Here is a 26,570-nt window from a genome sequence, read left to right as displayed (position 1 = left end):
AAAAGTGCAATTTTGTCAAACCTAACTCCAAACTTTTTAAAACAAACAGCAGATTTATTATTCATGCCTCCCCAGGCTGACAGCCATTGGCTGAAATTTGGCTCGACTGAAGTGCCTTCATGATAGTGCTTCGGGGCATTTGAGCCTTTTTTTTTTTTTTTTTAATTATTCAGAGGTCTGGCTCACATCCACCTCAAAGCAATTTGGATTCATAATTCAGCTCTGCTTGCAAGAGAGCAGCTTTACATCGCTGAAAAATCATCAGAAAACTAACCTTCAGTGCACGGAACCAAAAAACACAGTGAATGAAAAAGTTCAAAGGTAAAATAAAACAAGAAATAGGATGATGCTAAATAATAAGAAACGCAAAGATTTCTCCCTACGTCCTACGACATGGCCGTGGCAAAGAAGAGATAAAAAAGAATAAACAAAGATGAGTTCACTCAAAGGTTTAAGAAAAATAAGATTTATTTTGACTGAGCCCAGTGTACACAGATCAAGACTGACAATTTCTGTTGGTTTAAACTTAAGAGTGTGCTGGGCTAGTATTAAAAACAGACATAGATCTATTGACAACGGATCTATTGTTAAACTGCTGTGAAGAGAAAAAAAAACACATTTTCTCAGATATTATTAGGTATATCCTGGTCTTACAAGGTGTGATCATAAAGTTCTGCAACTCTGCAAAAACAAAAACAGTCCCCCCTCGAAGGTGGTCTCTGGTGCAACACTGCATGAATCTGTTACATTTGGCTTCATTTTAGAGAACAGAGTCGTATCTGGCTGTATGTAACCAGTGGTGAGCTACAAAAAATCCCAACCTTTGGTGTTTTCGATTTACAGTGTACAGATTTACGTCATTTCTACTAGATGCCGTCCCTTGAATGCCTCAGGATATTAGATCCTTGAATAAGTCTGACCTTGGTGCACAACGCATGAATGCTGGGGAAAAAAATCGTCTAGATCCTGATGCGTTGCTTTTGGATTGTGTGCTGTTTGGTCGGTGGGCTGTAGGTGGACAAGCCGCTCTCATAACCTTTGATGACCCTCCGAGTCAAAGCTGTTTCAGCCTGACACAGAAGTTAACGTTTGAATTGCTCCAGTGGACAGAATGAGACGTTCAAGGAGTGATCTAAAAATAGCAGCGGTGCTGGAAGTAGTCCAGTCCTGCACAAGGACAGTGTGTTGAAGTGGAGCTCAAAGCGTAGTCTTTCATTTCTTTAAGGGTGAAGTCATAAAAGTCACAGAAGTTTCTAATCGCACCTAGTATATCCCGCCGAACCTACATAACATCCTTGGTGGCCATTCTGCATACGACCGCATCAAGCAGACTCCCACATTTCTCCTCCTGGGGAGTGACTTTGTACAGCTGTAATGGAGGGAAAAAATAAATTAAAAATATTCTTTAAATTCATCAAGCAAAGTGTTAAAGCGGTAGTGAGGAAACTGCAATTGATTATGTACTCTGTGGGTTATAACATGATTTTAGGCCCAGTTTTTTTTTTCTTTTGTCAGATCTTCCCTGAATTTTTCATTTAGTCTGGGACTGGATATAATCCACATCTGAGAATGTTTTGGGAATAAAGCAACATTAGGAGAAACAACTGTGCAGCCTGTCACCCCTGTAACATAACAAGATACAAGTGTGGAATGCAGATTAATTAAAAGCAGCGACCTTTTTGATCTTTGCGTGGTCTGACAGTGAAGAAATCTCTTCCACTGGAACCTGCCGGCCCTCCACCCTGGCTGCAATGTCTGACACGACCTGGGACTCATCTTTGCTGTCAACCATAACGATCAGAACGGAGTCATCACCATCTGAGATCCCAAATCTTTTAAAGGCCTCTGAGATCTATATTAGTGGAAGCATACAGATAGCTTACATATCTAAAACTACGTTAAGAGTAACATATTTTTTTCAAAAATCGGAACATGGATCACAGAAACATCTTCTTCTTCTCACTTACATTATTTGTAGGGGACAGATTGAAGATGATCTCCGAGTAAAGAGTTCTTGTCTTCATTTTTTCTATTTTCTCTAAGTGAACGGCTTTATTGGCAGCTACCAGCACTTGAAAAGGATCCACCAGCTGGAAATGGAAGCACAGGGTCAACGTAAGCAAACAGCAAGACTCCAGGTAATTCTCAATTTTTATTTTTCAGTGAAAGACACGAGTACTTAACGGTTTTATTAGTATGTGTTTTATACAATAAAACACAAGCGTATTTTGAAAAAAAGCATTGCTAAAACAGACGGAAAAGGCTCACCATCGTAGGGTTGATCAAGGCACCGTTTATTTTCCCTTCCATGGCGCTTTTTTTCAGCTCTGCAGCATTTTTGACTTCTTTGAAGAGCATCTGGGTCACTCTGTGGTCGGGGAAAAGCTCCAGCTTTTGTGTTAGATGCATTCTCAAAACACACACACACAAAAGGTTGGATAAAATTCTATAAACGGCACACGGACCACGGTGCTTCACGTGAAGTCTCTACACGGCGGGGGGAACCATAACACGGTGACACCGCGTCAGAGGAAATCTCCTCCTAGGAGGAAAAAAAAGGATATCACAAGGTAGTAAAACGGCAGTCAATAACATAATCATCCAAAATAAATCATACATATGTGTAAGGCAGATATTACTCGACAGATAATCCAACGCTAAAATATTTAGCATAGTACCGGAACCTATGGTTTTACACGAGTTTCTGTACCGAGCCTATTTCTGAATCGGACCGCCAGCTGTCAAAAATCACAAAAATTCTTCCGTTTAGCAACGGTGGACGTTTCAGACAGTTTCCTCTAAATTAACGTTTTCCCGCGGTTTAAATTCTGGAGTCTAGTAGTTATGCGAGATACTCTAAAGTCTAACAGCTAGCTCTGGTCTGAACTTTTCTCAGTTTTACACCGTGTTTCGTCGTCAAACATGGAGAAATTTGAAGGCTACATGTTCACTGCTCTGTGCAGCACCAACTTCTTAATATCCTGCCTGCTGTTCTCCAGAGTGACCCGCGAGCAAAGGGAGCCCTATATGGACGAGATCTTCCACGTCCCCCAAGCTCAGAAATACTGCCAGGGAAAATTCAACGAGGTAAAGTGTGAGTGATGAGGGTGAGCCCGCCATTATCAGGCGGATTAAGGTTAGCTAAGAGCAGCGGGGCTTTCGATTAGGGTTAATCTCCACACTGGGCATATAGGGCTGTATCAGTATGGTATGCCTGTCTGGATGGGTTATATTTATTGATGTCACGTGGGCCAGCTTTAAAAAGAGCAAGGGACTTTGTGGTGAAGTGAAGCTTAACTGCTCAGATCTGTATGAAGCTCTGTAAACCTTACATTACTAATGGCTATCTGTAAAGACATGTTGCATGTTCATCCTCATGTGACATGATGCATGGCATCTGACTGACAGTGAAAGCAGTGTGTGTTAGAGGAAACTAGGCTAAACGATGGTGTTTTAGTCAGGGATCCATGAGAGAGTGAGAGTTTTCTAAAAAGTGTTAAAGCCTTGCAGAGAAAAGATTGGGGTGGTTATTATTCATCACAGCCCTGTCTGGTTCACATGCAGCAGAGTAACATGATGCCTGGGTCCAAGCAGATGCCTGCGAGGCTCCAGGCACGTAGGACAAGAGACCAGTAAACGACCGCCTTGGCAGCCCAAAGAACCTTGTGCCTTCCAGCAACCACTAAAGGAATGAAATTCACATTTTCATTGGCTAAGTGGTTGTCATCAGGGAATACACTTTCCTCCTAGCAGTCAGTGGTTGCAAGAGAGTTGGCAATCAGTCTCTAGGACTGTCTGACAGGGGGTTGTCTTTTCCTACAACCAGACTCATGTTATGCCTGCAATCTACTGGAGCCTCTTTCCTTGTCTAGGGCTAAATAGATAAATAATTGGATACAAGCATAAAAGTAGTTCTCCTATAACACATCGTACGCATATTAATGCATGACGTTTTATCAAGTTCAAGATAAAGTGACACATTTAAGTGTGTTTTATAAACTGTTATGAGCTGTCTTTGTTTGGTGAGGGGGACGTTAGTGCCCGTAGTGAATCTGGGAGTTTTGGATTTTAAGGATTGGTAACGCCTACCCGGAGCCAGCAGTTCAAACAGATGGTGACTTGGATGAGAGCAGTCTTTGATGATGATTTGGGGCTGTTCGCAATGTCTGTGAGGGAAGGAAGAGAACAACAGTGTTGGTGATTCTCTGGAGGGCCTTTTTATCTGCTGCTACGAACCCCATGTACCACAGTGTAATGAACTATGCTCTCAGCGGTGGCTCTGTAGAAGCACAGCAGGAGGAGCATTTAACTGAGATGATTCTTCCTGAGTGTCCTCGGGAAATGCAGGCCCTGCTGGGCCTTCTAAATGATGGCTGAGGTGCCACTGGAACAGGAGAAAACATTAGACCCATGGTGGATGAAATTTAAATGACTTTATTTGTAAATTTGTGTCGTCACATACTCCATTGGACGACATTCATATGTATCAACAGACTGCTATATCATTTGGGCTGTAATTTTAAGATAGCATATAGATGAAGATTCTAAAAAAAGGCTTTTGTCTTGTGGCTCAGGAGCCAGAGCAGGTCGTCTACTAATCCAAAAGTTGGTTGTTCGATGCCTGGCTGTAATAATAAAGTGAGTGCTGATGCAAACACAGGTTTTTTTTTTTAAATACTTGTATCACAGACTAGCCAAGAGAACTGACAGTGCTATGAAATATCCCTGTGGAGGGCCACAACAATAAGATTATAAAGGGATACAATTAATATTGAGCACCGTGAAGCTCAGCTCAGCTTATTGGTGTGGCCCTTCACAGCGGAAGCCCCCCAACTCCCCACTCAAGAGCCATTATCCGCTCACTCCACATGTTAAGTGAACTTTACACCTTGTGCCGTGTTAACATGTTTTTAATTCATGCAGTGGGACCCGATGATCACCACTCTCCCAGGCCTTTACCTCGTCTCAGTGGGAGTCATCAAGCCTGTGGTGTGGCTCACCGAACTGACAGGCGAGGTGGTGTGCTCCACGGCCATGCTGCGCTTCATCAACCTGCTCTTCAACTGTGGCAACCTTTACCTGATCTATCTGCTCCTCTGCAAGCTGCACCTCAGGGAGAAGGTAAGTCCAGGACACGAAGACAAGACCACAAGTGACTTAATTTTTTTTTTTTCTGATGTCACATTAACTTCTCTTCTAGATGCGGACAACCTCACGCCGAGTCCTGTCAGCGCTGTCTCTGTCCACCTTCCCTGTGCTCTACTTTTTTAACTTCCTCTACTACACCGACGCTGGATCTACTTTCTTCATCCTCTTCACCTACCTCATGACCCTGTACGGCTGCCACAAGGCCTCTGCGCTGCTGGGCGTCTGCTCCGTGCTCTTCCGTCAGACGAACATCATCTGGGTGGCGTTCTGTGCAGCCACTCTGGTGGCAGGGAAAATGGATGACGCCTGGAGGGTGGAGCATACAAAAAAGAGGGACGAGAAGTCTGCACCGTCCCAGATCCCGCTGTCATTCAGCGGAGCTAAGAGAATCCTGCTTTTCACTCTGGAGTTCCTCACCTCACCCAATCACGTGAAGGCGGTGCTGCTGGTGGCCTGGCCTTACGCGCTGGTCGGCGTTGGCTTCCTGGTGTTTGTGGCGCTCAATGATGGGATCGTGGTTGGCGACAGGACGAGCCACGAGGCCTGCCTCAACTTCCCCCAGCTCTTCTACTTCTTCTCCTTCTCCCTCTTCTTCTCTCTCCCCGTCTCGCTGTGTTACCACCGTGTCCTCCGCTTCCTGCAGGCTCTCAAAAAGCAGCCTTTGTTTTTCCTCCTGGTCACCGGCATCTCTTTGCTCCTGGTGTGGAAATTCACCTTTGTCCACAAGTACCTCCTGGCTGATAACCGCCATTTCCCCTTTTATGTGTGGAAGAAACTTTTCCAGAGGCACGAACTGGTGCGTTTCCTCCTCATCCCTCCGTACATCTTCGCCGGGTGGAATTTTCTGGACTCCTTTAAATCGCGCTCTCTCTTTTGGAGTTTGGCTTTCCTGGCTTGCCTCGTGGCCACCACAGTCCCGCAGAAGCTCCTGGAGTTCAGGTACTTCATCGTTCCATACCTGATGTATCGCCTGCACATGCCCCTTCCCTCCCTTCCCAGACTCATCGGGGAGTTCCTCCTGTACACGGCCATGAACGTTGCCACCATCTACATCTTCATCACCAAGACCTTCCACTGGCCGGACAGCACAGCAACGCAGAGGTTTATGTGGTGAGGAAAAGACTAAAGTAATCATTTCAGGATTTTCTCCTGTGTTACAGGGGACCAGAACATCTTAAAAATCAAAGCAAAGCCTCTGTTACATCTCAGTATCAGACCGACACGGTCATATCATTTTTATACACTAACCACACGGCTTTGTTCTGAATTTGTAGGGTTTTATTCTCCCTACAGACAGAATCAGTATCTCCAGTTTGTATTTGACTGGCAAAAAAAAAAAAAAAAAAAAAGTACTTTTCAATGACACTCAAAACACTCATAGGTAAATCCTGCCAGTCAACTGTGAATCATTTGATGACTGAATGAAATTGATATTAACAAAAAATGTTGGTAATAATAACAGTGGGAGATCTCAGTATTGTAAGAGCGCTGGTGTAGATTTAAATCATAATGAAGAATGTTTAATATACTGTACTCGCATGTTGTTTTTACCCCAAACAGTTTTTTTCCCCCTTCAAGCATTGATCCTTGTCGAGGTTAAAAAATAACATTTCAATATGGAATAAAAAAAATCGGGCTCTCAAATAAATTAGCTTCTTTTAAGATTCATAATTCTGACATAAGAAATGTAACTGATTCAGGAAATCAGAAGATTTAATTTGTAAATTTAACAAAATGTTTATTTTGTTGTGTCAAGTCTACTTATGAGGCTTCCTTGTTTTTGTACGGCAGTTTTTTCTACAGCACTTGTAAAATGTAGTACAACAAAATTATTCTTTTGCAAGTATAATTAAAGAGACCAAAAATGATATAATCGTAACGTAAAGGTTAGATTTCTTTTGATGTGGGACGGTTTTTTTAAAGCATTTTGTGCCAGTGATGGACGCTGACAGAACTTTATAATAATGGGACTATTTGAAGATGTACATACATTTTTACCTCGATATTCACTGTGACCAAGCCATACGAGTCCACTGGAGGTGACCAAGATGTGTGTCGAGATGTTCACTGTTAATTTAGACGTTTTTGTTTCTGCTCGTCTGTACATGCCCTCGTGCTCGATTTGTGGATGTGGTTAATTCCGCTGCTTATTTGTTGTCGTTTTCTTTATATGCACGAGATTTCAATCATAAAATTCATCCTAACGAAAATCCGATCACGTTGGTTTGTGACTCACGCGATCAAATTCAGTCAAATCTGAATGTGTAATTTGTCGTGTTTAGTTTGAATGCAGTGTGACCTGTGTGTAGGTGTGAACACGAGTAAACGTTGTGCATTGATGCTGTAAGTATGCTGCTCCCATCTTCATTCAACTGTGGAATAAAATATTCAAAATCAAGTCTGTAGAGCACTCGTTTGAGTTTCACGTGAAGATGGACGATAGCGTTATATGTGCACTTGACGGTCACTTTATTAGGTACACCTCCCTACTTCCTTTTTGAAGCTTCTTTTGCCCCCTCGAGATGATTTGAGCTTTTTAACATGCTGCGTTCTCCCGCTGGAAGCAGCTGGCAGAAGATGACTACACTGTCGTCATAAAGGAATGGACACGAGTATTCGGGTCGGCAGAGTTAAAACTACGGGGACTAAAGTGTGCCAAGAAAATATCCCACACATTTGTTACACTACCAGCAGCAGCCTGAACTTTTGCTACAAGCCCGGATGGATCCATGCTGTCATGTTGTTCATGCAACATGCAGACCCTACCACCAGGCAACGTTTCCCAGTGTCCTGATAGGCGTGACCCCGTGTGGTCTTTCCTATCAGCTCGAAGCAGTCTGCCATTCTCTGACCTCTGAAATCAGCAAGACATCTTCTCTGCTGCTCGCTGGATAGTTTCTGTAAACCCTCGAGATGTTTGTGTGGGAAAATCTCAGTCAGTCAGCAGCTTCATAAAGACCAGCTGCCACCAATGTTGTTCACTGGCCATTTTTTCCCCCCTCTACACTACTTCCTCTGTTTCGTGGTTCCACAGAAATGTATGATGAAAACTATGAACACCTTTATTAAACACCTCGTTAATTTGAAGGAACACAACGGAACAGAAATCAAGTCATTTAGAACTTAATCTGATTAATACTGTGACTATTTCTCCTTATTGACATCAAGTGGTACTAACACAGTTTGTCTCAGTCGGATCAGCCAGAGTCAGCCACCAGGAGGCGCTATAATGCAGCGCTAGAGACCTCTATGAACATGAAAGTGCAATTCACCATGAAGTAAATGAATTCAACATCTGATTCAAGAATTGATTCTATTAAAATGAATGTATTGCCAAGATTTTTGTATCTATTTCAAACCCTACCAATAGAGATTAACCAAAGTCAATTTAATGAGTGGGATAAAATGTTATCTAGATATATATGGCAAGGTAAAAGACCAAGGGTTCGCCTTAAAACACTACAGCTGGCTAAGCAAAAGGGAGGATGGGGCCTCCCTGACCTCAGATATTATTATTTTGCAGCGCAGATGAGAGCAATAATATGCTGGTGTAACCAATCATACACTGCCCAATGGAAAACCATTGAGGAACAAATGCTGTCTATACCTATTCAGGCAACTCTAGCTGACAATAACTTACAAACCTATATAAAAAATACTGATAACATGTGGGTGAAAAGGACCCTTAAAACATGGAGAACTATTATAAAGGAATATAAACTCGAGACCAATATTACAGTTCTTAAATGGTGTGCTTACGACTCAGAGTTCAAACCTAATGAACTGGATTCTAGATTCAAGGACTGGACAGGTAAGGGCATAACAGCCCTGTGCAGTATAATGAAGGATGGAAAATTGTTCAGCTTTGACATGCTTAGAAAAACATTTTCATTAGAAAAAGAAGACTTCTATCGATATCTGCAGTTAAGGCACTATGCCGACACGAAGATGAGAAACGTAACAATGATAAACACACGCTTGATGGAACTGTTTATAAAAAGCTATAACTCAGAAACTATTGATAGAATTGTATCATGTCTCTATAAGGGTCTAATGGATTTGAAACCACATTCGACTTCATATATTAGAACAAAATGGGAGAAGGAAGGAGGGATAAAAATATTAGAGGAAGAATGGACGGCAATATGGAGATATCAGTGGATGTGTACCAGCTCACAAAAGTGGAGGGAATTTGGCTGGAAGTGCCTAATTAGATACTTTATAACACCTTCTCAGAAGTCTCATTATGATGATAACCCTCCTGCTTGTTGGAGGAACTGTGGAAATCAAAGTGCAAATCATTACCATATTTTCTGGGACTGCTCAATCTTGAGGGATTATTGGAGAGAAATACATAATGCCTTACAGGATATCTTTAAACGTGAAATACCTCTCGAGAGTAAGACTATGTTCTTTGGATATATACCTCAGGAATGGCCTAAATATGATAAACATTTAATAAATATTTTATTGGTGGCCTGTAAAAAGAATATCACCAGAAAATGGTTATCCCCAGAGAGCCCAAACATAAGTACATGGATGGAAATCACAATGGAAATTTATAACATGGAAAAGATAACAGCTTCTGTTAACCACAAGCTGGAGAAATTTACATCATATTGGGAAAACTGGGTTAAATATATCACGCCTCATAGGCCAGATTTTACTATTACAAACCAATAATTATGATGTATGTATATATATTTATAGGATCACCCCATACCAACACATCCGTGTTTTTTTTTTTTGTTTTTGTTTTTTTCCTCTTTTCTTAGGTTTGTTAGTTTTGTTTTTTGTTTTTTGATTTTCGGATTATGTGATGGTTTCAATTACTTCTATCGTTGTAAGTATTCTTCCCTTATGACTTGGATGTAAATTAAAATACTATTTCAGTATTTAAGGCAGATAACCTAAGTATGAAGAATGCTTACATGATGTACATACTGTGAATGCCTGCTTTTGAAACCTTAATAAAAATATGAATTAAAAAAAAAAAGAATTCAACATCTGAGTAACACTGGAAAGTACTCAAGCATTAATCACTAGATGTTTTGTTTGAAGTCGGCCTTGAGAGATATTTAAGGTTCAAACTGACTCAGTGAATTGATATAAAGGCCCTGACTCTAAGAAACACACGTTTACAGGTGAGCATTGTTATTGTTTTGCTCAAAGAGTATCTGTGATGTAAGATTCCTACTTTAAGTAAATGTAGCACCGAGTTTGAGGGCCGTTTTTGTTGTATTTCACGTTTCATGCATGTAATATTTCCAGTGGGTGACCGGTCTGGGCTTTTCTACAGAGCCATGCTGCTGTAATAAGTGCAGAATGTTGTGGTATTGTCTTGCTGAAATACTAAAGGCCTTCACTGTTAGAGACACCATGTGGATGGCAGCCTATGTTCCACTGTGAGGTATATTTAACGCAACACAAATTCTAATCATTTCTATACAAAGTGAATTTATTGAGACTTTCTGGGGTGTCACCTTCGCACACGATCATGTTATCAATTAACTGCAGCAGTTGTGCAACATTCAGTTTTCTAACATTACACATTTTAATAATGAGTACCCGGGCTGGTACATAAAAATAGAGAATTTAAACAATTAATACATTGCATCTTTATGTTTTACGCACACAGGGTCCTGACTTTTTGGAAACAATGTGGTAACATTATGGAAAAGGTCAATGCTAATTTAGAGCAGTATTTTAGAAGACAGCAGACTCAACTGTAAGAAAGCAGAAAAAAAACGCATGGCGATGATTGCTCTCCATGCCACCTGTGTCGTTACTGGATTCTAATTACAGTAAGAAACACTGGGCCAGCTCACAGCTCATAAAAGTCGCACTGGGAAGATTACACAAATGTTGACTGCACAGCCAATCTGAGCCTGCTGAAAGGACACACTGTATGTACTGTTGTCTTCAGAGCAGCGTTCACAACATCTGCTCGGTCACTTCATGGTTTATAATTGAGTTTTATTTTACTTTTTCAGATTTGTCCTCCTTTCACTACATTGATTTTTTTTTTACTCTGCCAATTGATGAAAGTACAAATTAGTCTTTCTCATCAGGGTGTTTGGGCATTTTGAAAATGACAGTCTCAAAGGGATCGTTCATATATTCGATTCATTTCCTGATGCAATCAATCAAAGTTTGTCCTTGACGATGTGGAATATCTTATTCATCACTGATTGTGTTTCAGGAAGACCTGATAAAATAAGAAAAAGGTTGGAAATGATTGACACCAAGCGTGATAAGTATTTCAGGAAACAGAAAAAATGTAAATATCAAAGTCAAACTGTGACAATTCACCTTTTCCTGCCAGTAGTGTGTGGAAGAGTCATAGTTAGCTCTACTTCAGTAAACCTGTAAACTTGAACCTTTTTTCCTGAGTAAAATCTTGACACTGCACATGTGCAGTAGAGCACATGTGAGGATAGTGTGCTAAATACAGCTTCGGCTCAGTCTCAGTGCAGCCTAGCAACACACAACTAGGTTCAAAGAATAGGTGTGCATCTGTACACACATATCAGTTACAATGATACATGTGTGCTGATATTATCTCTCAAGAAGCAGTTTTTAAAGAAGGTAAACAGGTTTGAGGTACAAAAAAAAATTACACAAGAAGTGGACAGTTTTGGTTTAATGAGAAAGCACTGAGCGTCTATAGCTGTAAAACGTTTTCAGCATCACAATGATGCAAACAATCAATGCAGTAAAAGCACACCAGGAAAGAGACAAACGCACAGTGCAACACTATGAGTTATGGATTGGCCTCCCCAGAGCCCGGACCTCAACACTACTGAAGCAGAGTGGGATCATCTCAACAGAGAACAAAACAAAAGGGAGTCAACATCCAAAGAAGAGCTTTGAATGTTCGTCGAGAAGCTTTCCTGAAGACTGCGTAAGAAATGACAAGAAAGCTGCGCAAAAGAGGCTGTGTTGAAGAATAAAAGTGGTCATGAGCTTCAAATACTGACTTTCAAGCTTGTTACATACAAACGAGGGATGACTCAAGATTTCGACAGTATTATAAATAGTGATAATTTTTAAGGTGGGCGCCAAATGTGGAAAGTGGACGATATCTGTGTTATTTAATTAAGGACACGATCTGTATCGTAAATATTTATTTTTCTGTCAGTGGTTGGATAACAGGATTTTCTTCATTTACACTTATAAGAAGAAATTTGTTGGATAGTACACTCAAAAATACATCGTCTCATAGAACAGAGTTTAAAATTTGTATCAATAATGAACCCCCACTCTTCCACAAAACGAGCGCAACTCCCCTCAAAGTGCAAAGACTTCACTTTTATGGCGTTTTTACGCTGACGTCAGCCTGTTATGGCGTCATTGTGACGTCGTAGAGTGTTGAAAATCTAAAGAGTGTTTTCTACAGCTTTCCCATGCCCTTTCATATAAAATATATTACTTTTTTTTTGCTAACAATGAAGGTAAAGGTCGAATGCTTGGCCAGCTTAAGGTCTAATTTATCGCTGCGAAGTTTGACGACGACCCATAAAAAGTTGTGGGTAATATAAAGTTTTTACTGATTTTCCCATTTGGTGTGACTTTGACCTCGACCCGATTTTCAGCAAAATTGAATCAGCTCAAGCTGTTATTGGTATCTACCATCAAACAACAATTGAAAATGATATCTTAAGCAACTGTCGATGCTAGGCTGCTAACAAACAAAAAGCACTTCCCAGAGGACAAATGTGCTGCTCGCAACGGTCTTTGTCTCACCACAAATCCTCTACGTATATGGAGATTTCAGAATCCTGAGTTTCCTCTACCCGACCAAGCTCCTCATGAGAAATTGTTCAGTCTCTTCTGAGACAGAAACACGAGAATAGCAGGAGATCAAATACACAGAGCTGAGACTTGAATTTGATCACTGAGACGATGTTTTGGTATCGCTGAGGTCTATTTATAAGCCCATCAAGTTTTCCCATTGTGTCCTCTACTTATTCCAAGAACCCATTATTTGTTACAAATAAGAATCAGTGCAGTCAGAGAAAACGTCGGTTCTTTTTCCAGGTGCTAAATTCAAAAAGTATGAAGCAATTAGAGGCAGACCCTGAAGAAGGAGCTATTAGTATTTAAAGTCAAAGGTGAAGACAAGACAGTTTGACACTTGTTGATCTGTTACGGTTACATAAAAAGTTAAAACAACAGTAGAAAATAATTAGAGGGAGAAATAAAGGAAGAAAAAAAGATAGGCTTAAACGATCTCATGACTAATTCTTAGACCTAAATAAAAACATCTTCTGCCTTTTATTCAACAAGGTCAGCGTGACACAGAGAGGAGTCTGAACATTTTCCATTCCATGCTCACACAAGTACATCACATTTACTGAAGACCTACACTCTGAAAATACAAAGTAAAATGCAACTGAAATAAGTAAGTAAGATACCTTTATTAATCCCACAAGGGGAAATTTCATGTTTATATGTGAAATCAAAGGTTTGTTTATATTAAGATTTAATCATTAACAGACAATAGATGCTCAGTGAAGAGAATTAAATAGGGATGAAATAAAACGAAAAGACAAAACATTCATTTTACTCTGAAAGTCAAAAAAAGGTGGAATCCAAGCAGGTGGAGTTGAGGACACGGGTGGAACCAACTGGGCTGACAGAGAACGATCAATCAACCTCACTGGCGTGAACCTATAAGGTAGTACAACTCAACAAAGAAAGCATTAAAGCGCCAAACACAGTTAACACTGGACATACATATGATGGGATATTAACTTGCTGCTTGGTTTGCATCCGTCGCATCGCTTGGGTGTGACAAATGAATCGTGGCCTCCTTAATCTGTGGCTCTATTAGGCATTTGAGGGGCAGATGGAGGGTCTGCACATCGCTGCTGGGTGTGGATGGCTGTGGTTTCTGATGAGTGGGCTTGATGATGTAAAGCCTCCAGTGGTAAACGTGCTGTGGTCAGAAATGAGTCACCAGAGTTTTCTGGCGTGTGCTGTTCATCTCTGCTGCATGGTGGCGGGGGGAGGTCGTGATCCACTCTGCATCCCTCCTCACAGCCTCAGTGTGTCAAAGTATCTCTGAGAAGATTTATCTGTTTCATCCTCATCACTGCTTTTTTTTCTTGAGCTCTCTGTCTCTGCATTCGTGCTTCCACACTTCCACTTAATGCTCTCAGGTGATTTTCTATTTCAACAAACTCATCTCTCTGCACTCTTATCTCTTTTATTCCAGCTGCATTAGCCGTCTTAATGTTCCTTCTTGCGGGAAGCCAAAATGTTTTCCCTAAACATGCATAACACTCATGGATCCTTCTTCATGCTTTTCCTTCACCACATTTGGAGACATGAAATCCACCACTTTGGAGCTGGGGATCGGTCCGCCAGGGCCTCACTCTACGCCACCGCCTGGCACACAATGCAATACGGCGCCTCTTGTGAGTGTTGGGCCTGACCAGTCGGGCCCATGGACTAAGGCTCAGCCACCAGACGCTCGCCCTCGGGCACCCTACTTTGGCCTGGCTCCAGGGTGGGGCCTCGGTCACCCTATCCTGGGCAGGGTGAACCGTTTCCTTGATGTTCTACTCATAGGGGTCTTCTGAATCGCTCTTTCTCTGGTCCCCCACCCAGGACCAATATGCCATGGGAGACCCTAGTAGGAGGCAGAATCCCTGGACAATTTAGCCCCTGGGATCCCTGGGACACACTGGGAGGAGGCCCTGGGGCAGAACCAGGACATGCTGGAGAGATTATATCTCTCGGCTGGCTTGGGAACGCCTTGTTGTCCCCAGGACAAGCTGGAGAAGGTGGCTAGGGAGAGGAAGGTCTGGGCTTCCCTGCTTAGGCTGGTGCCCCTGCTCATGGATGTGAGCACAGGGAAAGAATCATATTCCTGTTTTCTTTCTGTTTTTCTCTCTTTTTTGCCTTTTTTGTTTTTTTAAGTTAGAACTCTAACCATTTGTGCATCAACGTGGTGCATTAGCTGGATATCCCAGTGTAGGTGGTTTGGGGTCCAAGAGGTTGGCTCTCTTCGTGTTTTACCATCTCAGACCACAGATCCCGTCAGCCATCGAATCCCACTTCTCTGACACCAAGCTTGTTGTGGAAATTAAGATACACACAACCAGGTGGTCTTTGTGAGTTTTATTTGCTTTGTAAACGGGTCAAACAACAGTACAGACAGCATTCGTTACCCTGAGGCACTGTAACCATTGACTATTTATAGAGAAACAAACGCCGGATAATAAAAGAAAACTCTGAGATCAACATGCAGTCTGTCTGAAAGTTTACACAGAGAGGGAAGAACACAATATGGAGCCTTTCATCCGATAAGGTCAGCTTGACATTTTCTGCTATGTGTTCCTTTTTGATTCTCCTAATTACATATATGCTAGACATGCAATAGTAATGACAGCAGTTTATTACTTTCCTTCACAGTCTTCTTTACATTTATGAGTCTGGAAGGATGCGGTTGCAAATTGCCAAACGACTACATGGTAAAGACACAGAAATGTTAGAGTGGCCACTGTCACCGGAAATATCTCAAAGACATTCTGGAGGATTATCATCACCCTTACAGCGGATGGTTACCAAGAGACGTTTCCCTTTTCCACTCTGCTTGCTGTGGGGAGAGCACGGAGATTCAATGGGACTGAATTAGGAATAACAATCTCTAAAATTCTGGGGCGTTTTTTTGTTAGTGGTGATGTGATGAAGAAACACAGCTGACGGTGTGATTGAATTCTTGTCAGACAAGCAGTAAGTGGCAAGAGAGCCAAAACATCTAACTCATTCCTCCTTAGAAACAGCTCAAGGTAGCTAATGCCTACATTCCCACATTATCCTATCATTTCTTGTCTTAATCATCCCATAATCTGGAGATATTAGGCTTACTTTTGCAGTGATTGCCATCTAATTAGCTCCTTCTGTGGATTGAAAAGCACATTACTGGAAACGTGTGTAAGTTTTCTTGAGATTGTGACTTAATTAGAGAGCTAATAGCATTTACTCGTGTCTAGAAGGGTCTTAGAATCCACATCCTTCATGGCCAGCAACCCATCTCACAGTTTTAAAGCCATCTGGATCAGGACCAAATTTCCGTGGGTCCACCTTCTCTAACAAGTTTCATGAAATTCGCCTTGGCAGTTTGTGCGTTACTAATTGACAACCAAACCAAACAAACGGCACTGAAACTGTACCTCTGCCTCGGCTCGCACCCTGGCACACTTGGAGCACAGGAGGCACAAAGAAACAGATGGAGTTACAGAGGACACCATATGCTACCACGTCGTGAAGGAGCACAGGCACGTCTCCGTTCTCTCACAGTGGAAACCGTGCCGGGAAACTTTGCAGTTTAAATGTATAGGTGCATTGCAAATTAATCTCAGAGTAGGACAACAGCAAGGCTGAGACTGGATGGCAGCTGTGTCGGGCTCTACTGTTGCTAAAGCCTAGATTTTTGGCACGCCACCATTTGCTTGTTATCGCTTATATAAAGGCCAGATGATGCTGGGGAGAACGCCATTATTGCGAGTAAAGAGGTTAAAAAAAAGAAAAGTAATGAAACCTTTTGGGATCACTGCTAACGCTAAAATAACTTGACGGTGAAATAAAAAGACGATTTCTCAGTTTTTTTGTGATGAACGTCAAACTGCTCAAAAAGTTGACCAAACATAAAACAACTCTCATAAATCCCTTTCACTAGGTCCGTTCCTTCTAGAATTAAGTGATTCTTCCAACAGCAAATTTGGTTATTATGAAGGTTTTGAGGTAATCATGTACCCGTTTGTGCACCGCAGTATAAAGATGGACATGGAAACCTATGACATCATCCACTGGTTTTGAAATTTGAGCCTAGAGAGCAGTCAGGATCTTTCAAATCCTGTACAGAGTATAGAGAGTGTACAGCATGGATTTATTTTAGATCGTGGGCTACATACAGCTCACTCTGATCTTAAGTTGTTTGGACGTGTAAAATTCCGCTTTATGTCATTTTATGATGTTTAACTGCACAATTAGTCCCTGAGATGTCTTAATACAAGATAAATAAGTTTTAACTGCACATCTCAGTTTTTTCTATATGATAAATTAGTAAAATTATAGAAAACGTTCTGGCAGTTCACTGCCCAGGCTGTGCCGTACTTATTCAACATGACGTATTTGGTTCAAAGGAATTTCTAAGTAGACGCTGAAAACACTGTCAGTCTGGCAGAGGCAGAGTGTATGGAGTGGTGAAGTGGCCCAAAATGCAGACACGTAGAACAAAACTTGAATATTAACAGAAAGCGAGACGTTTATTAAGGCTGGTAAAAACTTTACAAAACAAAAGGCAGAGGTGACGCTAAACAATAACCTAAACTGGGGAAACTACAGATAAACATAAAAAACCAAAACATGAAACCTGACGTGGATACAAAGATGCATGGAAACATGGCACAAAGGACAACAGACAACCTGACAAAGACCGAATAAGAAAACAAACTGAATACACACAGGAGGATAACGAGGGGATGGGGAACAGGTGGGAACACAGCTGGGACAAATCAGACCTAACAAGACAAGGGAAAGCAAAATTAGACACACTGCACATAAGACAAGGACTTTCACAATAAAACAGGGGTCCGTTCTTCGTACCTCGCTTACTACATCCAAGATCAAATGACACATCCAAGATCAAATCATCGCGCCAACTTTGAGCTCGCTATTCCGGTTCTCCGAACACACCTGTTGTTGACGATTAGTACAGCTGGATGAAGTAATGTGAGATCACTGGGTGGCTTAACAGGGGCTACGCATCGATAGTAGAAACATTGATCGGCAACCCTTTGATTGGTCGGCGAAAATGTCGAAGGAGCGCGCTCGGTATTTTTCGGCAGCAGAGCAAGAACTCTTGAGTGAGGGATTTCAGGAGTTTCAGAGTTTAATTAAAACGCAAGGGAACACTGCAAAGGCTGCAAAAGCAAGGAGAGAGGGCTGGCAGAAAGTTGCTGACAAATTAAACTCGTAAGTAATTTAATAATAATAATAATAATAATAATAATAATAATAATAATAATAATGGATTGGATTTATATAGCGCTTTTCAAGGCACCCAAAGCGCTTTACAATGCCACTATTCATTCACTCTCACATTCACACACTGGTGGAGGCAGCTACAGTTGTAGCCACAGCTGCCCTGGGGCAGACTGACAGAAGCCAGGAGCTTCGGAGAACCGAATGATCCAAGATCACGCGAAATCGTCAACAATCAAATCCAGCTAACTTACTTAGCGAGGTACGAAGAACGGACCCCAGGAAACAGAATGGAAAGCAGACACGACAACGCGAACTTGACAACATAAGACACGCGACATGAAACACTTAGAGGGTGAGGGAAACTTAAATACAGGAGTAGAAAACACAAAGGGAATCTAATAAACAAATGAACTTAGCTAAACTGAAGAACTTAAACTTAAACATAAACATCTAAATAAACTTAAACTTAAAATACTGGGTCAACAGACCCAGGAACGTGACAAGAACATTAACCTTTCTGTCATGTAACTGTTTATTCATTACTTAACTAATTTGGTGTAGCATGAATGGCTGTGGGGGAGGTCTTTATCAGCAGGAAAAGCCCCAAAATGTATAAAAATAAAGTCCTTCATATTTTCCAAAGCTGCCCGGTGGGCCATTTGGTCTTAGAGCCGAAAGATCTTCGAGGATGAGAATGTTTTCCAGAAACTTGAAGATGTCCAGTTGCTTTTCTTTCCAAGCTCCTAAGATGATTGGACTAGAGTGAGAACAACAGAATGGAAGTGATGAAAAAAGCAGATTAGCAGCTTAAATACCCGGAAATGCAGGCAAAAGAGTGAATACTGCACTTTGTTTATTGCCCTTACATGTACTTTTTATTGTGTTAGACAGGTGACATAATACACATCCTACTTAATGCTAGACGTTGCAAAATGCAACTCTTCAGTTTCATTTTGCAACGTCTAGAGTTCCTGTGAACTCTAAACTCTACTGTGAGTGGAAATATCTTTCTAAATCCAGCCAACAAACAACAGTCATTATATCACAAATGATATGAATGAAGGCAGTCTGTGTGTGACTAAGACTTACTGGTTAATGAGTCTCCTAGCACGCCTTAAAATGGGCTGTCAGCTGCTCCAATCAATCCAGTCCAGGGACAAATTTAAAGGTGGGCAAGTGGGGGCCAACTGCCCCACTGCTGCCAACTTTTTTGTCCTTAAAATATTTGTAAAAACCAACTGCTTGTTTGTCCAAAAGCTTCTTATATTCTTTGTTTTCTTAGACGGGATGATACATTAAATAATTATAAGTATTTTGTCGATTCACTTTACATATAGGAGATTTCCACACACTTAACTGAAGAGATTTGTGCCACCCTGGCTAGACCTCTTGTCCCTCATTTGGCCTCCCATGTAAGATTTTCTAGATCCACCACTGGATTGCAATCACACTTTATATCTCTAATATTTACATAATTTTTTGGAATTTATCTCAATGATTTAGAAGGGAAGAGCTTAGCAAAACAGGCCACAATGAATTATGCAAACCATTTAAAGACTTAGCATTTGCACCTGCATCGCATTTAGTCCTAAGCTTTGGAAGGAAACTGTGCTTGCACCGAGAAGAGTGTTGGTGTGCCCTGTTCACTCTGCAGCTGGAAAAGTGTTGTATTCTGTTTCTCTATTAATGCATCCACACTTAGAATGAGACTTCTCCGTCTCAAGGCTCAGCCTGCCTATGAAGTGGTTAGACCGGTGGAGACCCAGCAATGTCATTCTGATGGAGAGGCACTGAGCAAAAGGGTGAAATAGCAACACATCAGAACTCATTTGAAGTACACTCAGGTAAAAGTAGCTCTCAGTGGAAGCAGCTACTTGCTTACACTGCTAAATAAAAACTCACTTAAACATTACATATGCTGCAGGAAAATTATTCTATATTGCAAAAGCTTATTAAAACTCTATAACAGGCACAGAGCGCATGAACCTGAACACATCAGCTACAGTACGTGCCGTCTCTTTGCACCTTTAAAAAAAAACAATTAAAGCACATGAAGAAACTGTTCTATTTATATAAGAACGGTGGGAGTTCAGTGGGCGGAGCGGCCAAAGCATGTGTTTTGTTTTATTAGAGGCACGCAGTAATTATGCAACCTGCCCACATTCATATGAGTGGCGTGACGTCTGGAGAAAGTTTGATGTCCTGTGAGGGACGCGTGGGAGGCGCTCAGGGTCATCTGGAGCCGTCCTGATGGCTTCACGTTTGCAAAAATGCAGCTTCGCCGTAAATATCGCACTGAACACCTGACTGTCCTCCTCTTTTTTAATTTTCTGAGGGATATTTAAATGAGATCCAACTTTAGCTCTGTCTCTGTGCCAGGTTGCTAAGCTACAGCCTGTGTCAGGAAGTGACAGGCGAACATAATTACGACCCTGGTTGACAGACATCGACCACAGTGTTCATTAGACATACTCAAGCATTAAGACATCAAGTCTTTTTAAAGGACAAAATCCTGACACGACCTTTTGTATCAACTAATTACCACATTATCATTTGGTGAATAAGTATTTAGACAGTTAAAGACAAAGGAGTTGGCTCTGGTTTGATGTATGGACGGAGTTTTGTGGCACCACCATCCAGAAATATTGCATTTTACTGTATTTTGTACAAATAAATATATAAAAGCGTTATAATGGGTTTACTGCCACGCTTCTCAATTTCTTAGACGTGTCCTCGTCTGAATTCATGGTCTTGATGTTTTGCTCCGTTGCTGCTAATGAGCTGATTGTGTATGTCGAGTGTTGTTTCCTTGCAGTCAGCATTGCGATGTGCTCTCGCTCTGTCTCATTCTCTCTCCATGCTGCCCTCGCTTTGACTGACAGTGATATTAGCACCTTTTCTTCTCTCTGCCTCTCTTCAGCCTTCAATCATCGCATCTCTTCCTTTGACCTCAAGAGATGCTGGCAAAATAAAGCTATTTGTAGCGGGCAACAGGCGATGTGCAGGAAAATAGATACAAATGATTTGTACTACTCAGAAATATTCACCTGATTTGGAAACAATCAAATCGTAATGTGGAAAATGGTTTTGTCAGAAAAGAATAGCTTAGGAAGCTGTTGAAGTCCTGTACCCAGGACTGAGCGTAAACGTAGAGATCGTGCTGTTGCTGTAGCAGCTCCAAAACTGTGGAACGATCTCCCTTCAGAGATTAGACAGGCTTCTTCCCTACAGGTTTTTAAATCACTCTTTACACCACGGCCTTTGACACCACGTGAGATCTTGGTTTTATTTTTAGTTTTATTTTAGTTGCTTTTAGTTGATTCTATGCTGTTTTATGTTGTTTTTTAATATAGGGCTGTTTTTATTTTTTATGTATTATGTGTTTTATTTATTTATTTTTGCTGTTTTCTGTTATTCTATTGTTTTTAACTTATTTTCTGTACAGCACTTTGGTTCTGTGCTGGGTATTTTAAAGTGCTTTAAAGTGATAGCCTCCACCGTGTTTTGTTTTTTTTGCGTCTTTTCACTAGCACCTACTCGGCTCAACTCAACTTGACTTGGTTTCAGTCATTTTTGGTCACAGCTCAGCAGCCTTTGTGTTTAAGGAAACTGACCCAAATGCAGACACTGAAGGAGACAAAAACAAGGCAAAGGCAAACAGGGGCAATGCTAACTGAAAACTAACTGGGAAAACTAAAAAACTAAGAAATCTGTGACAAGACTGAGGTAACTATGAAAAACTATGAAACAACTATAGCGACTATGGTGACTACTAGGACATGATGTGGAGGGAAAATACACAGACGACCTGACTGAATGAAAGACAGAGACTAAATATACACAGGAGTTGATCAGGGGAAGTGGAAACACATGGGGAAACAGCTGACACACAAGGGGACATAGAAACTAAACTAGAATAACACTCAACTAAATCCTAACTGATAACACCAACACAAGAAACAAAAATACAAATTCATGTTTCATGAAGGAGTCGCTCCCATGAGCATGAGTCATTCAGTGATTCACTCTTTGACAAATCAGTGCCATGCAGCCTGCTGACATCACATTTTCAGCTCTAATCAGCTCACTTGGAACCCTGGTCCACCAGGAACAAAACAAAAGTACCTGGGTACAGGTGTAAAAGAAAACCCTAAAAACAGAGTGGAGTCGAGTAATAGTAACAGTGTGGAAAAGTGTTTAGAGAGGGTTGTAGACACTTAGTAACGTATTGCTCTCCTGACCATCTCCATACATACTAAAAACGATTTGAATAAAAAAAACTCAAATTAGGATTCATGACTCCATAAAACCTGCCGATTCAACTCAAGAGCTAGGAACAAATTATGCGTTTTTGATCATTTTTGCTATTTTTAATTATGTAGACACAAAACTGGTTCATCCCTTGAATCTTTTTTAAACTTGAATGACAAATCAAACTAATAAATAAAACAAAAAAACAAACAAACCAAAAATCCAAAACATTCCTTTGAAAATATTCAGGTACAAGTACTGCTGTTGAGGATTTAATGCAAAACTTCAGTAATGGATTAATATAACATTGGATAAGGGGAAGAATTTGTTGGATTGGTGGTTTGCGACTAGATGAAAATAAACTGGAGTCACCTGTTGTACTTTGTTCCAGAAGAGTTAAAAATCATCTCAATCCCAAGATGTAATCAATAAATACACTAATTTACGGTGGCCCTGAGAGGCCAAACGGACTGCAACTTAAGAAAACACCAGCAATAAGAAAAACGCTGGAAAAGCAAACAAAACACAACGGAAATAGGAAAAAACAGATTTCCAAAAGCACGGACCAGTTGCAGGAACCAAAACATGGTAGGCGTGTTTTATCATGATTCATATAATACTGATGACGGATTTTAAGGCTAATAGGTAGGCTAACACACTTACCTTTCATCTTTTCTTTCCTCATAAAACCGATCGATCCTCCAATTCTTTTAAGTGTCTCCCAGCGCAATTCGTAGCATATTTTGGTTCCTGCAACTGGTCCGTCGGGTTATTGTCTCCCCAGAAACACTTCCCTATTTCCGTTGTGTTTTGTGTGCTTTTGCAGCGTTTTTCTGGTGTTTTCTTAAGCTGCAGTCCGTTTGGCCTCTCAGGGCCACCGTACTAATTAGCTGTATTTTGAAGTTCATTAAAAGCATAATCCCTTGATGAATAAGTAACACGATGTATATACTGAAAAAATGTTTATCTTTTAATTTGGCCAGACTGTGGGCGCAACAGTAGCATTTAAACAGACATCATTTCTTTGAATTCTTTCCATCAATCTGGCTGTCCATCAGATTTTAACCTGTTAAATCAAAAACACAGATTTTTTCCCCCTCTCATTTCATCTTTCACACATAAATATTGAAACTTCATCTGCGCTATATAATTTGACTTCACTTCATGCAGCCAACCCACAATTTCAGCCCTGATTTTTCCGCAGGCCAAATGTGAAGCCAACTGAGTGAATTTGTTTTGCAAATATATGCAAATACGGTCTGTAATAAGGAGAATCCATCAGCTAATTTTGTCCGCTTTCTAAATTTACGAGTGCATTTATGGCTGGGGAATAGATGGGCCTACACCTGACATCTATCTCATATACACAAGAGGGTTGATGATGATTGAGTGGGGCGTCTGTGGATAGCAGAGACGCCGTGTGCATGCTTGATTATATCTGTCACCATCAGCCAGCTTTATTATCAGCATAACGCTGACATATTTACAGTGGATGTCTTACTTTAATTTGCCCAAGACAAGCCATTTTAAAATGTCAGGGATGTGTGCAAGTGTCATCCATCTCTGTTGTACCTACAGGTATTCACTTTTTTGTTCTATGTCCTGCTCAGTCATTTCTCACAAGTCCCAGAATGCCTTTTAACAATCCCAAGAGGGAGGGAGAGCAGTTAATATGACAGCACACAGTGAGATATTGTCTGTCAGCTATGAACTTTTATTTTATCCATGATAATTAATTTTTATACTTGGTCTCACTTTTAAAAAATTTTATTTATTTATTTTTGCTTAAAAATGATGAACACTGATGTATGCTATGTGTCCATATGACACAACATTGTCTGCTCATCTGTACTGATTATTACTTTATAATTTCAGTGTTAACACCTTCTGTGCTGCTCCTCAAGGAGATAATTGGTAATGAATCTATTGTGATTGCTTTATCTGATAGAACATGCTGTTTACCAAAGCGGCAGACCAGAAGGTGACAGCCTGCCAATATACAGACTGTTATATGCCTGATAATCGTCCCAGCAAAAATGCAAAGTTAATGGAGGTTTAAGTGAACGAATAATGTTAATCAGGCACAAGAATAGCAAAGTTGCCATGCAAACAGCAGCTCACATGTACGTCCACGTGAATGCAAAGCGAATGCAGCGATTACATAGTTGTTGGATGGAAAGACAGTGAGCAAAGCTGGATGCTGACCTTAAATCCAAGTCAGCATCAGTGGATTTTGCTCCAAGACATGATAAACAGAGAAGTTTTTTGAAAAAGGGTCAAACAATGCTAAACTCTCTTGATGCTTTGAAGCTAATTTGTTTTTAGCCAATCAGTATTATTGTAGATTTTATTATTGTCTGTGCAACCAGCTACCAACAGATACCGCTTTAGAGATTTGTGAATGCAAAGTAGTCATGTAGTGTCTTTATCGTCAAAATAAATGCAAACAAACAATATTGTGTTGTAAAAAAAGTTGCAGAATTTGTGCATCTTGCAAGGTACAAGTAGTTGCTATGCTACAGACACATAGAAATGACTGGAGATTGCAGCACAACCACAATGACGGAAATTATGTGAATAAATCCCTGTCTTCAAAGTGGTTGCTTTACTTTGTTGTTAGCAAAGAAATGAGATCAAGCTGACGATTAGATGCAGTTTATTTGTGGTAATACTATATTGAACTGCTATTAATTGGTAAACATTGCAAATCTATTACTGTGTGTTGCAAACCTGTCACCATTTATGTACAAGAAATTCACATTAAACAGAAGTTCACATTAGCTATAACTTTATGAATTTGAAACAGGAATTCATAAAGTCAATGACAATTAGCTTTTATAGAGGAATCTAACCAATTGATTTCCAGTTGGGAACCAGTGGAGTCAAGTCCCCTACTGCAAAAACAATCTAGTTTGCAATGTGTCTGCATTTATAAGTTAGATGCTGAAGCTCCAGCAATGCTTTATTGCTCTTCTTTCACCAGTGTATTTGACCAATAACTTATAGCTTCAAGCTCTCAAGACTTTATTTTCTTCTCTGTGCACCTTGGAAGTAGGTGCACAGAGAAGAAGTAGGTGTTTAAAAACCAGATGAAAACCTTTTTTGCTCACTGCGCATCCATTCATCCTATTTTTATTCTAGTGTGACTGAGCCATTAGCTAGCTATTAGCATAAAGGTTGAAAACGGTGTGGAAACCTTGGGTTTCACTGTAGTAAAGCTAGTAAAAAAGTAAAATTCAGTACTCTGAAATACTCTTTGTGCCCTCAGAGTGTTAACTAGTGAACATTAAAAGGGTTACAATGGCAGATGTGTGAGCCCTAAGACTTTTATTAGTGTAATGGGTGCAAAAAAGGAAAAAGAAAAACAATTCATATTTCATTTTAGTCATGAGTTTAGTCCATTTTTAGATATTCTTAACTGAGCTGAAATTTGGGTGTAAAAGCCAGGTTTAGTGTAGGCACATCACCAAATCTTTTGTATTGATGGTGTTCTGATTGTTGATAAATAATAATAGAATGAAAAACAGTAGTGGTCCTAAGATTGAACCCTAAGGCACACCTTTGGTTGCACTCGTAGAGCTAGAAGTAATAATTTCTGTCTTTACATACTGAGCTGTGCTGGACCATTTTCAAACCATTTCAAACTGTTTACTCTGCATGGGCAAGTATTTTAATATTGTATGACATGTGTGCCAAAAGCCTTTGAAAGGTCAATTTAAAAGGACTGCAAGATTTGTTTTTAAAAAATACACATGGCACAAACACATTTGTATTACACTGCTTGTTGCCTGCAAGTTGATGAGCAGCTCAACCATGAAAATTACTGGAGAGTTACAGTTTTGATGGTGTCAGCTAGAAGGAAAGCCAGGCAGTACACACACGTATGAAACCATCAGTCATATTTATTTTGCAGTGAAGGTGCTGGAACACTGCATTCTCCTTCAGTGCCACTTTCCCCTAAAATTTCACACTGTTTCTCCAAGGTTAAGTAACATCTTTGTTAACAGTTTGAGGAGAATCACTCCTCCGGATGTAAACAGCTGAGAGACAATCACTTCACAGCATAACTGCATAACCCCTCTGCTCTCTGAAGCTGACAATATCCGAAAACGCAAACAAAAACAAGCTGGATTGAAAGTGCTGGAAATCAGGGATCTCAGCACCTGTCAGAG

The 26,570-nt window shown here is 40.6% G+C and overlaps 2 protein-coding genes across 3 annotated transcripts; one reads left to right on the top strand and one right to left on the bottom strand.

The window, feature by feature from the left end:
- Positions 1 to 459: 459 nt before the first annotated feature.
- On the bottom strand, positions 460 to 23,204 carry tprkb (Tp53rk binding protein). 2 transcript variants are annotated; one of them, XM_080887696.1, is made up of 6 exons: positions 23,062 to 23,199; positions 4,090 to 4,166; positions 2,269 to 2,542; positions 1,968 to 2,090; positions 1,676 to 1,852; positions 460 to 1,369 (listed from the first exon to the last, which is right to left on the bottom strand). In XM_080887696.1, the coding sequence occupies exons 3-6, from the start codon at positions 2,407 to 2,409 to the stop codon at positions 1,283 to 1,285; spliced, it is 528 nt and encodes a 175-aa protein (XP_080743822.1). In that variant the 5' UTR covers positions 2,410 to 2,542; positions 4,090 to 4,166; positions 23,062 to 23,199; the 3' UTR covers positions 460 to 1,282. The 2 variants fall into 2 exon arrangements, with proteins under 2 accessions (XP_080743822.1, XP_080743823.1); XM_080887697.1 differs by lacking the exon at positions 4,090 to 4,166 and having other exon boundaries at positions 23,062 to 23,204.
- On the top strand, positions 2,589 to 7,546 carry alg10 (ALG10 alpha-1,2-mannosyltransferase). Its single transcript, XM_080887695.1, has 3 exons — positions 2,589 to 3,087; positions 4,924 to 5,121; positions 5,201 to 7,546. The coding sequence occupies exons 1-3, from the start codon at positions 2,923 to 2,925 to the stop codon at positions 6,260 to 6,262; spliced, it is 1,425 nt and encodes a 474-aa protein (XP_080743821.1). The 5' UTR covers positions 2,589 to 2,922; the 3' UTR covers positions 6,263 to 7,546.
- Positions 23,205 to 26,570: the final 3,366 nt, after the last annotated feature.

This window comes from Rhamphochromis sp. 'chilingali', assembly GCF_963969265.1.
Source record: "Rhamphochromis sp. 'chilingali' genome assembly, chromosome: 7".
In the NCBI taxonomy this organism is placed as follows: domain Eukaryota; kingdom Metazoa; phylum Chordata; class Actinopteri; order Cichliformes; family Cichlidae; genus Rhamphochromis; species Rhamphochromis sp. 'chilingali'.
This window is presented reverse-complemented; position numbering and strand designations above follow the sequence as displayed.